Genomic DNA, 15445 nt, shown 5'->3' with positions numbered 1-15445 from the left:
ATTTCAAATGTAGCAGCCAAGGTAAAACATGTGCCATGCTCATGTTGACATCAACTTGTGTTCCACTTTCAACTTTGAGTACAGTGATTGAAGCTGTATGCTTTTATTTCTCCATATATTTAGATATATGCTACTATGTCATACCGACTGACTCAACATAGAATATTGACTATTACTGTTTGCTGAACAAAGCAAGGATTTTATCCTCCAAATCCAAGATATAAACATCATTGGTTTGCATTAGTTATGGTAGTACCGTGAAAACAGAATAAAGGTTTTTTCACTCCCCCACCCCAGAACTAGTTCTGCTCAGTCCATCTCCAACTATCTGGCTACAGAAACCATTGCAGCTTCTACATTCTGACTTCAGGTTCTCAACCCCTTTACTTCAGAAACAGAAATCTTGATGCCAGCCAGGCCTGCTATATAAGATACTGATTTTTTTTTGTTTCACTTTTATAAATATTTTTTATCTGTACCTACATTTAATCTTTGTATATCTATTTTAAGCTAATAACTTTATGACTTTTATTGAAATTACTTACAGCAGTAGATGTGCAATAAGCTAATTTTCATTTTTTTAAGACCGAAGCTTTGCTAAATTGGAATGCTTGGGAACTTAAAAGTGGCTAAAAGTTGTTATACATATTTGCAATTCCTGCACTTCTCTGCAAACATATCTGGTGTGACTATGACGTTCTGCTAAGGGAGCAGCCAAGTGCTAAATTAAAAGGCAGAAACTTAAATATAATAATCTCTGGACTATGGGCAATTTGGCAGACGGTAAATAAGACAAGAGAGCTGAAAGCATAGCTCAAAGATTGCTGTGGGAGAAATGGATATTAAATCATTAACACTGGGAAAGAAGAAGCATGTTGTTCACACTGTGTTTTCACCTGAAATGTACCAGGGCTAGTGTCCGGGTGAATTAAAAATCTAGTACTGTAAACGAGAACCTTAAGCTAGGATGGAGTTGGGGGAATGGAGGGGAGGAGGTTTTATATTAGGGGAGATTTGGAAAATTAGAGAATATGTGCAAAGCAGTAATGAACAGCAGCAACATGGGCGTGATGACCAGAGTGTGACAGGAAGGCACAGCATAAAACATAAGAATATATTCGGAAATAAGGTCAGAATAGGAAAAAGTGTTAAAAGAAGATTTTAAAATTATTTATCTAAATGCTTTCAATATTCAAATAGAAGATTCATGATTGATAGAACAAATTGAAATTTGCATGTGGCTGGTAGCCATGAAGCATGCATTGAAATGTTGGTGCTTGGTGCCAACATGAAGATCCTTTCCAACAAGTGATGAGCTGTAGTTGTTAGGTCCCATTCTGACTTCTTGGTTGAGAATTCTCAGTGTCTAGTTTGCACAGTGTGTGATAGGATAGGAAGGAAGGATACGGACAGCACAGTGGCTCAGTGGGTAGGACTGCTGCATCACAGCACCAGGAACCCGGGTTCCATTCCACCCTCGGGTGATTGTCTGTGTGGAGTTTGCACATTCTCCCTGTGTCTGCGTGGGTTTCGTCCGGGTGCTCCAGTTTCCTCCCACAGTCCGAAGATGTGCAGGTAAGGTGAATTGGCCATGTTGAATTGCTCATAGTGTTCAGGGTGGATTACAGGGCGATGGGTCTGGGTGGGATGCTCTGAGGTTTGGTGTGGACCTGTTGGGCCGAAGGACCTGTTTCCACACTATAGGGATTCTATCTATCTACCTAAGCTACATATTAATGAAGCAAGATTTGCAGTTAATAGATCATTAACAACCAATCATCTCCAATATTAGCAACAATCACGCCTCAACACCAGAACTTGGTTAAAAGATGCAGCCAATTGATTCTGATGTTGTGATAGACCTTGCTGCATTTCTTGTGTGATTTTGCCACATTTCTCACCGTAGCCTGTGTCATTCATGTCCCCATAAGGTTCACGCTTCTCTGCTTTTTCTCAGTTTTCCATTATAAATTCTCCTGTCTCTGCCTGTAATGGACCAATATTTGTCTTTGCTAATCTTTTCATTTTTACATACCTGTAGAATCATTCACAATCCTTGCTGTTTACACTCATAATCTATTTTCTCTTTTGTTATAAATTTCTTGGTCCTCCTTTTCTAGTTCTAAAGTTCTCCAAATCCTCAGGCACAACCATTTCTTTTTCATAACTTTGTAAGCTTTCCTCTTTGATCTAATCCTATCTTTTAACTTCCCTTGTTAGCCACAGCTGTCTCACTTTGCTTGCTGGGTAATTTTGACTTAAGGAATGCATGTTTTTATTTGAAAAATGAGCATTAATTCTTTAAAAACTGGCCATTGTCTATCTAGTATTAAATGTTTTAATGTATTTTTCCAACCTACCGTAACCACCTTCCTCCTCATACCTTCATAATTGCTCATTTAGATTTAAGATCCTAGTTTTAGATTGTCCTACATCTTTTTCAAACTTAATTGAAATCTCTATCATGCCACATTCACTTTTCCCTAAAGCTTATTTTACAACAAGCTTATTAATTAGCCCTTTCTTATCTCATAATACTTCATCTAACATAGTCTGCCCTTGTTGGTTCCTCAACATATTACTCCAGAAAATCATCTTGAACACATTGAATTTTTCCTTCTCAACATTGGTGCTTATTAAATTTCCCCAATTTTTCTGTAGATTAAAGTCATCCATGATTGCTGCATTTCCCCATGGTGCGTGCTCCTTTAACTTCCTGATTTATACCATGTTCTACATTACCACAATTGTTTGTGGCCTACAAGCCATTCCTGTTTCTTACTTCCACCTGAAATGATTCTCCTTCTTGGTCTTCCACTCAGAGATCCTCTCTTACTATTGCACTGATCCTGTTCCTTATTACTAGACTTTCCCAGCTTCTTTTCCTTTTTGTCTATCCTTCCTGAATGTTGAATATCTTTTAATACTTTCGAAGTGTTTCATGACACCAACAGCACAATGATAAATTCTGACCACATGCTCACCTCCATTCTTTTTTACAGCTTCTGCATGTGTATGTACATGATACATAAAGCCGATTTTTTAAAACTTAAAAAAATTGACTTTGTTTAAATATTTTTCTCTTCAACAATAATCTTTTTCATTAATCTTTTTACATTTTTATGTGTTATTGGGTTTTTAACACTATTTAGAATTAATTCCGAGACTTCGATTCTACCGCCCAAGTGTGCAGTACTGCCCATGAGTGCACCATAGTGAAAACAATCTTTGTTCCAGTTCTAGATATCTTTTAATCAGCCTGTTCAGAGATGTTATGACATGTCTATGGAGCAGGTGGAACTTGAACCTGGGCCTCCTGCTCGACGTAGTGAAACTACCACTACAACACAAAAGCCTCTTATTCTGTTCCCATTTGATTTTTTTTTCATATCCATAAGTGCTCTTACACACAACTGAACTCTTCTTCAGTTCTAAAACCCATTGTTCAAGTCTTTGCAGCTGGAGACTCATGTCCTGCACAACATTTAGGTGACAGGAAATGTCTACAAATCTCCATATGGCTTAGGATGTGCACTTCATATGACCAAGCTGTCCTGATATGCCTGTAGCTAAAATCTTTTTAATTCCTTATCTCTTGTTGTTCATATCAAAGAAGGCGTAATATAATTTACTTTCATGATTAACAACATAATTGGTTTAGGAAATGCTTTATAAACATTACAAGAAAATAAAATGTTTTACTACCAATGCACTAAAACTGGACTGTTACTTTGTAGGAGGAAGTTGGTGGAAAATGAAGACTTGCTAACCTGCATTTCTCTAGAAACCTAAAACACACCAACCAGAATGGCAGGGCAAATGAGTGCAAGTGCTGTCCTTGGCAAATATAACTTAAGTGATCTACAGGAATTGCTCACCATAACTTCCTGTACATGGTTGCAGCCCACTGATAAGTTTCACCTTCCAATAGAGTACCCTACTGGACTCTCGAGCCAAATGAAAGACTTCAGTTATTCCAATGCTGTAATTCTAACTCCTATGGCACCAGGTGCTCCATTGAATTACAAAGAAGTTCAACAAATTTTGCGAGAATTGGTGATAGGTATTTATATTCTAAACCAAGTTCCAACTATTTATTTAGATGGCAACTACGATTGTAGTACTGCATGTCTCCTGTCGCCAGCCTATCATGATACACTAATTGGGCAAATTTTGATAAATGTGGACTACACTATGAAAGCACTTTGGCATGGAGCCTACATGCCAACTGAAAAAAGAAAACGATTTTCAGAAATATGGCGTGCTAATCTGGAAATCAATGTTGATGGAACTTCAAAATTAGGGGCAGATATACCTTCTGAATTCCTTAAAGCAGGTACAGTTCTGAGATATTATACTTGTTAAATAAATTGATTTTTGTTAAACAGCACTAAGTTTTGTGTTGTAGGTAGATATAGACTGCTATTGATACCTCTGAAGAAAAAATATAAAAAGTGAGCAATATTAAAACTAACAAATAGTTGCAGCTAGGCTGCAGGTCTTGATGTTGGGACCATTCAGGCACATGCAAGCTTCTATCTGCCAGTCAATTTATAGCAAAGTGACATAGGTCCCGAACAGTGAGAATGCAGAGGCAACATCAGGTAATAGCATTGCAAATGCTGATGCAATTTGTAAAATGTTATCCACCCTTTATTAATAGAGACAGCCTGCTTAGAATCCCAAGAATTTAAAGAAAAACTGTATCACAAAGACAGAAGGAAGACAAAGGTGACCCCATGGCTTTGTAGGCTTTTATCAAGGCTGCAAGGGCAAAGCCGGAGATTTTATTTCCTAGGGATAAAACAAGGAAGAGGAAGCTAAGATAACAAGGTGTAGAGCTGGATGAACACAGCAGGCCAGGCAGCATCAGAGGAGCAGGAAAGCTGACGTTTCAGGTCTGGACCGTCCTTCAGAAAAGGGTCTGAAGAAAGGTCCAGACCCGAAACGTCAGCTTTCCTGCTCCTCTGATGCTGCCTGGCCTCCTGTGTTCATCCAGCTCTACACCTTGTTATCTCATATTCCAGCATCGGCAGTTCCTACTATCTCTGAAGAGGAAACTGATCAAGCAAGTCTAGAAAGAGTTTGTAGAGTAAGTCAGTAGCCATGGAAGCACCCCCGACCATAGAAATGGTGCCACAAGCGTAATTGGACAAGTACAGCAGCATGTGGTTAAATTCAGACACATCGCACTTCATACTAACAATTGCTTGGAACAGAGCAATGGGAAGCCCATGACCCTTTAATCTGCATGTCCACTCATGCCAAAGGGCAAAAAGCTAGAGAGACGTGGGGACACAAACACCCTCTCAAGAGTAGCAGGAAGCCTTAGAGGATGCACTATCACATCACCAGCCCATAAATACTACCTCACTTCAGTGGGTATCTATTTACATATATTTGCAGACAAAGTAGGAGGATCTTGACTGTGACAGCCACTGAGTTGGAGGACCAAACTTCAGGTAGATGACACCATTGCATACACTTAGTTGTAGCATGAGGGAAAGGAACATCTGGCACTGAATGCCACAGGTGTGCATGAACCCATATGTCATCACCTTGTCCAGGAGCTTTAGGGAATAGTGAAAGGTGAGAGCAGGAGAAGGCATCTGCAATCTCCCAGCCCTCATTTCCTAAATCAGCAGGGAAATAAGTCCATCTTCCATGGGAGAAGGTGCAGCTGAATTCTGTATCTGAGTCGTCTGTCAGGCTATCCTGCTGTTGACATCAGACCCTGAGCTCTTCTGCCATAAAATCCGCACATTGAGAAACCATGATCACTGGAGCCCCTCAGAATGCCATGACCCTCCAGGATTTAGACAGCACAGGAAGGCCATCAAGATTATTCAACATGGGGCAGCTCCACCACAACTACAAATAAATGGGACCACCGTGCAGGATCATCCACAAAAGATTTAAGAAGAGGATTCAGCTGCCCTAGGGGTCATGGCTGATGCAGTATTTAAATTTTAAGGGTTGTACCTGTTGTGCTGCTTAATAAAGGAAAGACCTAAGCTCCAGATGTGGGAGCCAGGGCACCTTTGAACACCCTCACTTTATATTCCAAAGGGTGTTATCCAGTCTGGTTGACTCTGTAGCTCCAGTAGATCACTCAGAATGCCTGGAACACACATTTTTCCCTTCTAAGGCATACATCTGTCAGGGAGAAACATCTAAGGACAATGTCCATGCTTTCAAAGTGCTTCTTATTGGTCTTCCCTGTTATTAGCACATCATGCAAATAAATGGCGACATGGGGTAGACTTTATAAAATGTTCTTCATCATCCACTGAAAAATTGCATAGCCTGATGACACCTCAGATGGCAGTCTCGTATACTGGTACAAACCCTTAAAGGTATTAATTGTAGCATACTTCTGGGAACCCTCATCTAACTGTAATTGCAATGATGCATGGCTTATATCCAGTTTTGTGAAGGACAGCCCATTTGCCAGCTTTGCGTATAAATCCTCTTTGCAAGTGATTGGATATTTATCCAGCTGCTAAAAGCGGTTTACCATTTGTTTAAAACCCCCACAAAGGTGAACCGATTTGTCTGGCTTCACAATCTGTATGATCGGTGCTGCCCATTCTGCAAATTGGACTGGTTCGATGTTTCCTTCGCTTTCCAGCCTTCTGATTTCTGCATCTACTATTGCTTGGGAGGCAAATGGCTCTGGGCGGGCCTTGCAGAATTGTGGAATTGCTTCTTGGTTAACATGCAAGATAGCCTTGGATCCTTTGATAGACCCTAGACCTTCCTGAAAAATGTCTGGGTATTTAATTAGAGCTTTACTCAGGCAGCCATTTTCTAATCAAAAAATGTTGAGCTAATCAAGTTTAATCTTCTCAACCAATTTTGCCCCATCAATCTTGAGCCCGAGCCTTTTTCTACAATCAGTGGTAACTGAAACAGCTGTTTCTCATAAGAGACCGTAACTGAAGTTGTACCCTTAATCTGTAAAGGTTCCCTGGCATAGCTTCTTAGTCTAGCCGAGCTCTTGCAAAACATAAGGGTTGGAGCCCAGAATGAATTTTGTTGAAGATTGGTCCTGTGATAGCTGAAACAGCCACACCGATATTGACCTCCATTAGAACCAGGTGACCCAAAACGTTGATTGCTCCTTTCCTCCAGATGCTGCCTGGCTTGCTGTGCTCTTCCAGCCTCCTGTTTGTCTACCTTGGATTCCAGCATCTGCAGTTTTTTTCATCTCTGACCATTCAACCAGCCATTTATTTTGATTGGTTCTGATATTGATGTTGCTAAGCAATTTAACTGTTTCAAATCAGATGTAGGTGGGATTTTCAGTCTTCAAAGGCAGGATTGAACGAGTCAAGCTTCTCAAATAACGGCATGATCCCAGAAATGCTTCCCCTAACTCAAAGATGATTGTTGCGAGTGAATTTCTCCAGGAGAGTGCTTTTCTCTCATTATCACTGAAATGACTCCACAGGGGCCAGTATCCCATCACCAAGTCATCCTTTGTTTACACATAGAGAGTCCTTGACACTGATCTAGATCTTAGAATAAATAGGATATCTAACACTCCTGTACTTATCTGTTAGCCAGGGCTCCCTGATTGGACCAGATTAATAGCCCCAATCAACCCAAAATGTTAACTCTGTTTTTTCCCTCACAGATGCAGCCAGACCTGCTGAGCTTTTCCAGCAACTTTGTTTTTGTTCCTGAGTTACAGCATCCGTAGTTCTTTCAGTTTTTAACTCATATTCTATGATGTCCACCTGGCTGACCTCATTACAATCATTACACCCATGAGGTTTGTCATCCAAAGGCTGCCTCCAGGCAGCTGTACAGATTTCCTATCTTCCATGCACCTGAAGGCTAATTGAAAATTTCCATTTGGCCTCTAACAAGAAGCCCCTATAAACCTTTAATTTGTTCAGTTGGAGGGATGGAGCTGCTGGGGAATTGCACATTGACTGCCAGTTCTAACTTTTGCACTTGTCCATCTCCATTCCTTGCCTTAGGGATGCAGCGTATTTGATAATTACAGTGGATGGTCGCTTTAAAAGTCAGATCACATGACATGATGACATCATCAGCCATTTTGGGTGGAAAACCATTTATTCTTACCTTGGTGCCTGCAGAGTGAACACTTCCTTAATAAAGCTGTTGTTGTTAGTTAACACTTCAGCCTCCTTGTCCTTCTTGGAATGTAACACAAGAAGAAAACTGGGGGCAAGGTTGGGATATACTTCAAGATCCACTGGGTGAATCCACTGCTTTGTCGGAACAAAAATAGAATCATGGTCCTCATTGCAGATCTGGGAGGCACATCATTATAAAGAAGAAAATAAATCAAAACACACTGTTGTAAAAAGAAAAATAATTCACCAAAGGAAGAGGCGAACAGTGCGGAAGAAACGCACCATTTGCTCCACCCTGAAGGAACACTGAATAAACGAGTACCCTGCAAAGAGAGCAATGTTTTGAACAGGGGTATACACTTGAGTAGAAACAGGTAGCCTCAGAAATATCTTGTTTTAAAAGGAAAGAAGCAAGGTAGCGCTAAAACATTTATGGTACTTTCTGCTGTGCAGGCCCTTCCTATTAAAAAGAAAATCACAGAAATTCTGGCTCCCATTGGATTGTACGAGGAACAAACATGAACAACGTACAGCAAAAGGACAGAAAGCAAAGAGTGGGAAGAAAATCTACATGGTACAAAAGGGGTAGAGTAAAGTCCCGCCTCACTGTCCAAAGAGGGGCTATTATTAAACATACTGGTCATTGCTGGTGTCACCAATCCAGACCTGGTCACTCCTTTACTGAATGGCAAGATGAGAAGAATAGAGGTGAGCATTTGATTGGCAGTTTCATTGATACCTAAAATGGTGTATCAAAAGCAGCTGAGTCACATTGCATTGCAGACCTCAAAAATTGCCCTAAGACTGTGCATAGGCAAAGTGGTGCCTTTAAGGGATTGTATCAATGTGAATGTTCAGTTACACGGTCAGTCTGAAGATTTGTCCTTACAAATTATCAAAGGGCATCTTCGAAATTTATTAGAAGAACATGGTTAGAGAAAATCAAATTCAATTGGGCTGAAGTAAATTTCTTGTCAGGTTCTGAGACTGATCTATCACAAATTCTGAAGAAAGGTGCCATTGTTTTCAATGGGGATCTGTGAAGTATGGAAAAGATGTCTGTCAAATTCATAATCAAAGATGAGAATCAAGCAAAATGTCACATGCAATCAGACCAAAGATTGAGGCAGAATTTCAGAGGCAGGTCAAACAGAAGTGCCCAAACCATAAAGGTGAGTGATTAGGCCACATCTGTCATCAGCAGTAAAGAAATATGGATCGATATGCATTAGCAATGGCTTTAAGGTCGTTATTAATATGGTATAGTGTACTGAACAGTATTCTTTGACTTTAAGCAATGACTTATCTGTTGGACTAGCTGAAGGTCCACTTTTCGGTAAAATTGACCGTGGTCGAGCTTATCTCCAGAGGAATGCAGATTCTGAATCACAGAAATATTTAATGATTGTAACACGTAAAGGACTATTCAAATACAAGAGACATCCATTTGGAACCGCATCTGCACGTGCATTATTCCAACGTGGCAAACATCTGATTTAAGTGGATTGACAGGGGTCCAGTGTTACTCAGATAATATTTCACTTATGGGGAGAAATGAGAAACAGCATCTGCACAATTTGGATGCTACTCTCCAGAGACTTGAAGGTTACGAGTAAGAGTGAGGAAATCTTCCCTCAAAGATTTATTATCTGTTATTGAAGCTAAGGGACTACTCAAATCACCTTCAAAAGTAAGAGCCATAACTGAGGCACCAGCAATTACAATCATTTCTCAGCATGCTAAATTATTGTGGGCAGACAAGTTAAGAAGTATACTAGAAATGATCAACTTCTATCAAAAGTGATGGACATGGAATTTTGTGGCAAAATCACAGGAGCAACCCAGAACTGAGCCAATTTTTGTTAGCATAACAGAATCCAACCTATTCAACTACTCAAAGTTCAGTTGTGCAAGGCATGTGTTTTGCTAAAACCACCCATTGTTGACAGGAAACAACAGAACCGGGTTTCCCAATGGGAAAACAAGGCCAAACACCATGTTTTCCAATTGGCGAGAATTAGGTACCAGCCATCACTGTAGCACTGACTGAATCAGCCTTCTACAATGTACAGAAGAGGGATTATGTATGTGCAGAAGAAATGTAGATCAACTCTTGTCAACCAGAACAAATGAGCCAGAGACAGCATTAATGGAAGATCCACAAATAACTGTACCAAATAGAGACCTTGATATACCTGATGATAGGTCAGTCACTGGAGCATGTGAGGGAAACAGCAGTTCAATGGAGAACACCACAACATTGTGCGAACTTCCGTAAATTCACTCATGTCAGGAAAAGACAACAGATGATTTTCCTAGTACACTTACAACTCCAGAAGTTAACACCAACGAGAAAAATAAACAGATGCCTGAGGTTTGTTGACAACTGAACAGGAATTGACTTCCTCTGGAACATATTACTCAATGACATTTTTATATATGCTTAGAAATATTGTGAATGATTTCAATGCAGGAACCTCTGATGTAGAGGGAGAGGGATGTCATATATTTGATAAGTATGGTGAACTGTCACTTTAAGAGTCCAGTCACCTGATGTCATGATTGTGGATGTAACCGCTTAGCCTAACCTCTCTGTCAACAGAGTGAACACACCTTTATTAAAGCAGCTGCTGTTGTTTAACACTTCAGTCTCCCTTTTTGGAACGTAACAAGGGAGGCTAAAAATCCTCCTCCCAACCTGCAGTAGAAAATCTCAACATAGAGCAGTGATTGCTCAGTGTAGGAAATTGAAAAAAATGTGATAGTAGCATTCTTGTGACCTGAACCAGAGTGAAGGGACATTTATTTTGCATCTAACCTAATGTTTCAATCTTGATGAAATTTAAGATATTTTTGTGCCAATGCCATGTAAAGGTCAAATATGTATTAAATATAAAGTACAATAGAAAATAATGGCTATTTCTAACCTTCAGTACACATGAGTTTAATAATATAAATTGGTGAAATGTTTACCTTTTGTAAAAATACTCACCTATTTATGTGTAACAGGCTGAATTACTTCTTTGCGTATTGTAATTTCTATAGGTTTTATGTTCCAAATAATTAATGCAAGAAAATATTTCTAATAAAGGATTTATTCCCTATGCAGGCCTTATAGATATTTCAACTGATCCTGACTACAAAGGGATCTATAGTACTGATTTATTCCTTGATCCATCATATGATCCCAACAACTGTGAGGAGATGAAGTTATTTATGCAATATGTGAACAACCTTTTACTGCAAATCAACCCCAATATTACCTATGTAAGGCAGCACCAAAATGTGTTCATGTACGATGCAGCTTACAGCCTTAGTAATGCAGTAAGACTTACAGAAGAAGAAATTGATCTGGTGGCCTACCAGAGATTACAGCAGAGACTGATTCTCCAGCAGAAACTTGTTGAGAAGTACCTGGAGAGGAAAGCAGAGATTCACAGAAACATTGCCTACCTCAAACTAATTGCCTTTCTTATACCTTTCCTTATTGCATTGAGGGGGAAGAAGAAAGTTCCAGATCTGAGCAGACTCCTGCCTCCATTTTCTGGTAAAGATTGCTCTTTGTAGCAGCTTGTTTGGTAACTTTTGCAAACTTATGTATGATATTAGAGATAGAAGTAGACATAATTAATATACCTGGACCATAGCTGAATTTACTTCTTTGAAGGTATCCATTGTTCCGTTCCTGTTTTTCTGTCAACCTCTTGTATCAGTCAACGCTGCCAACTCTGTTCTCAGGCTCCTGCCAATTGATTTTTCTCACTTTGGATTGTTGCGTGTTATTCTCCTCTATCAATCTGAATCTAATGATACAATGAACTCTGTCTCCTAAATGATTCCCAAAAGACACTTGATCCACTTGGCCCACTTCATTTCCAAGAATCAGGTTCAGCCATGCATTCCTTTTAGCTAGACTGAAAACATACTGCTGTAGGAAGCTCTCCTGCATGCAACCCAGAAACATTTGCCTCTCACTGACCTTACCATACAAGTATCCAATCTATGTTTAGATATTGAAGTCTTCCATTATAACTACTTTCTAATTTTGTGATCTATAAACCACACCTAACAATTTAATTGTACCTTTTTGTCCCTTTGTTTTAGCCAAATTTATTTTGAGCTTGGATCCTATGAGACATCCTTTTTTTCTTCAGCACTCCAATATCCTCCTTAACCAATACTGCTACCCCGCCTACTTTCCTTGCCTTTCTATCTTTTGAATACCTAAAACCCAGTCTTGCCCTTCCTTCAGCTACATTTCTGTTAACAAAATATCATAGTTTTGGGTCATGGTTGAGGTATTAAATGAATTCTTTGCATCTGTCTTTACCAAAGAAAGAGATGCTACCCAAAGTATAGTAACATGTCACACCATCAAAATTCCACATGGCAATCTCCACATTGTTAGTCCCCAGTCTTATTTACTGTACTCTACACATTCGCATACATGCACAGTAACCATGATTTAGGCCTCATTGTTTGCTTCCTTAGTCTGACTTCACCTAACTTGCTATTGTCAGTGCTAGTGCCAGTTGCAACTTTAAGTGTTTTGTGAATCCTGGTGTTCTGTACGATTCTCCCTCAGTTCCCACATGCCAAGTAAATTTTAGAGACTCCTTTAAACTCTAATTTGTTTCAGAGACCCTTCTATGTTGTGTATCTCTTGTTATTACAAAATTATAGATGGAGCTTACGTCCAGATCACCAAAATATGTGTTGAGGGAGAAACAGAGTTGACATGTCAGGTTGATTATTCCTTCTTCGAACTCCTCTATCTGAAAGTTAATTCTGTATTATTGAATATTTCATCTTGACAGGCATTGGTAATTCCCCAAGATGTTAATGTTTATCCTAAGTATATCTTCAAAAAGTCAAAGTAAAAATAAGTTTCAAATTTAAATAAGTTTATTTATTTATATATGTATAATATCTATTTTCACATGAAGCATTCCTGGTGCAATTGTCTTTTAATATTTCATCACTATCATTTTGGATCAAAGTCTTCCCAGCCTGGTAATTTCAGTGAAGAAGCACTGCCAGCTTCATTTACCTCAGTGTCCATAGGGAGTTGCTGACAGTTTGAGAAATAGGTCCACTGGGTTTTGAAAGGGATGTTAATGACCTAATATGAATAATTAAAGATCTTATCAAACAGCTAAACAGAGGTTTCCTATCATTTTGAATCTGTCTGGCTGAAACCTGGAAATGGGTGGGAAGATACCGAGGTCCAAGCATGATGTTACTTTTAGGGAATGTCAATCTCTGCACAGATCCAAACTCAACCCCACTTGACTGTTAAATGTCTGCCCTCATTAATGAGCCAGAAATGCAACAACATCATCTCCTGAGGGAAGACCAGGTACGTACAAGAATAGGAGTCGCAGTTAGTGTCAAAATTCATAGGGGACTGTAGTTTCAAAATAATTATAAGGGAAGTCCACTACCTACGCTAAGAAAGTTAAAGATAGTATCAAATTGGATGAAAAAGTGTACAATTCCACAAAAAGCAGTGACAGATCAGAATATTAAAAACAGCAAAGAAGGATTAAAGTACTAACAACGGGAAAGACATTAGAGTACATGAAAAAGCTAGCTAGAAATATCAGAACAGATAGTATGAGTTTCTACAGGTATTTATAAAGAAAATGAGCAAATTAAGTGGGTGTTGCTCCTTGAGAGAGAGAGATTCTGGGGAATCAATAATGAAACATTAGAAAATGCAAGATGAATTGAACAGAAATGATATGTTTCACTTCACTGTAGATGATGCAATAAAACTTCAGAAATAATGGTGCATCAAGAGTTGAAAAGTAGAGGGGATTTTAAAACATTTACAATTACCACAAAAAAGTATGAGAAAATTGTTAGCATTAAGCACAGAAGAGTTCCCAGGTCCTAGTAGGCTTTATCTTAGTATCTTGAAAGAAATGGCTGCTGAAATAGTACATACATTGATTTTAATTTCCCAGATTCCTGAGTTTCTGGAAATGTCCGATTGGATTGGGAAGCAGTGAATGTAGCTCTTCTATTTCAACAAAGGCGTGGGGGAGATAGAAATAAGGAAACTCTTATTTCTTCATGTAATATGGATGTTACTGGGTAGGCCAGCATTTGTTGCCATATCTAATTGCCCTTGAAAAGTTTGTGATGAGCTTTTATGAAGGGATTTCCAGGAATTTAATCCTGCAATTTTGAAGGAACACTGACATAGTTCCAATCCAGAGTGGTATTTGGCTTTGAGGGGAACGTGCAGTAATGATGTTCCCAATCATCTGTTGTCCTTGTCCTTTTAGGTGAGAGAGGTAATGAATGTGGAAGGTATGTTGACGAAGCCTTGGTGAGTAGCTGCAGTGCATCTTCTAGATGGTACACACTGCTGCTACTCTATTTTGGTAGATGGAGTGAATATGGAAGTTGGTGGATGAGGTGCCAAGATTTGTATCTTCCAGATGCTCGACAGACACTGGTAAGACAGGAAGTGAGGTATTCATCACAGAATTCCTCACATTTGACTTCCTTGATGGCCACAGCATTTATATGTTTGGTCCCAGTTCAGTTTCTGGTCCATGGTGACACCCAAGATGTTGATAGTGGGGGATTCAGTGATGGTAATGCCATTTGGTGTCAAAGGAAGATAATTATATGCTCTCTTGTTGAAGAACACTATTACCTGGATCTTGTATGGTGCTTACTTGACACTTATCAGCCCAAATTTCAATATTGTCCAGATCTAGCTGCATATGGACATAAACTGCTTTAGTGAATGAAGAGTGACAAATTGTGCTAAGCGTTATGCGCTGAAAAGAAAACAAACAAACATCCCTACTTCTAATCTTATTATGGAGGGAAGTGCATTGATGAAGCAGTTGAAAATGTTTGCACCTAGGCCACTACCCTGCAGAATGCCTACCATGACAACGCGGACTATAATGGATCATCTCTAACAACCACAACCATCTTTCTTTGTACTAGGTAATGACTACGACTAGTGAGAATTTTCCTTCTGATTCGCATCGACTTCAGTTTTGTTAAGATTCCTAAATGTCATATTTAATCATTTGCTGTCTTGATGTCAAGGACAATCATTCTCACCTTACCTCTGGACTTCAGTTCTTTTGTCAATGTTTGAACCAAGACTATAAAAAATTCAGGATCTGAGTGACTTTGGCAGTACCCAAACTGAGTGCCAGTGATAGCATTGTTGACAACCACATCTGTCACTCGAGAGTAAACTCGTCCTCACACTCAACAACTTCTCTTTCAATTCCTCCCACTTTCTACAGACAAAGGGGGTAGCCATGGGTACCCACATGGGCCCAAGCTACGCCTGCCTCTTT

General features: G+C 39.4%; 1 protein-coding gene across 1 annotated transcript in view; it reads left to right on the top strand.

The window, feature by feature from the left end:
- ankar (ankyrin and armadillo repeat containing) overlaps positions 1–15445 on the top strand; it is a 113187-nt gene that overhangs the window by 651 nt on the left and 97091 nt on the right. Inside the window, 3 exon segments of the mRNA XM_048598739.1 lie at positions 3738–4336; positions 11218–11655; positions 14402–14426. Coding sequence (XP_048454696.1) covers positions 3808–4336; positions 11218–11655; positions 14402–14426 — 992 coding nt within the window. The 5' untranslated portion in view covers positions 3738–3807.

This window comes from Rhincodon typus, chromosome 7 (genome assembly GCF_021869965.1).
Source record: "Rhincodon typus isolate 14 chromosome 7, sRhiTyp1.1, whole genome shotgun sequence".
In the NCBI taxonomy this organism is placed as follows: Eukaryota; Metazoa; Chordata; class Chondrichthyes; order Orectolobiformes; family Rhincodontidae; genus Rhincodon; species Rhincodon typus.
Note: the sequence above shows the minus strand (reverse complement) of the source record. Positions and strands in the feature narration are given on the sequence as shown.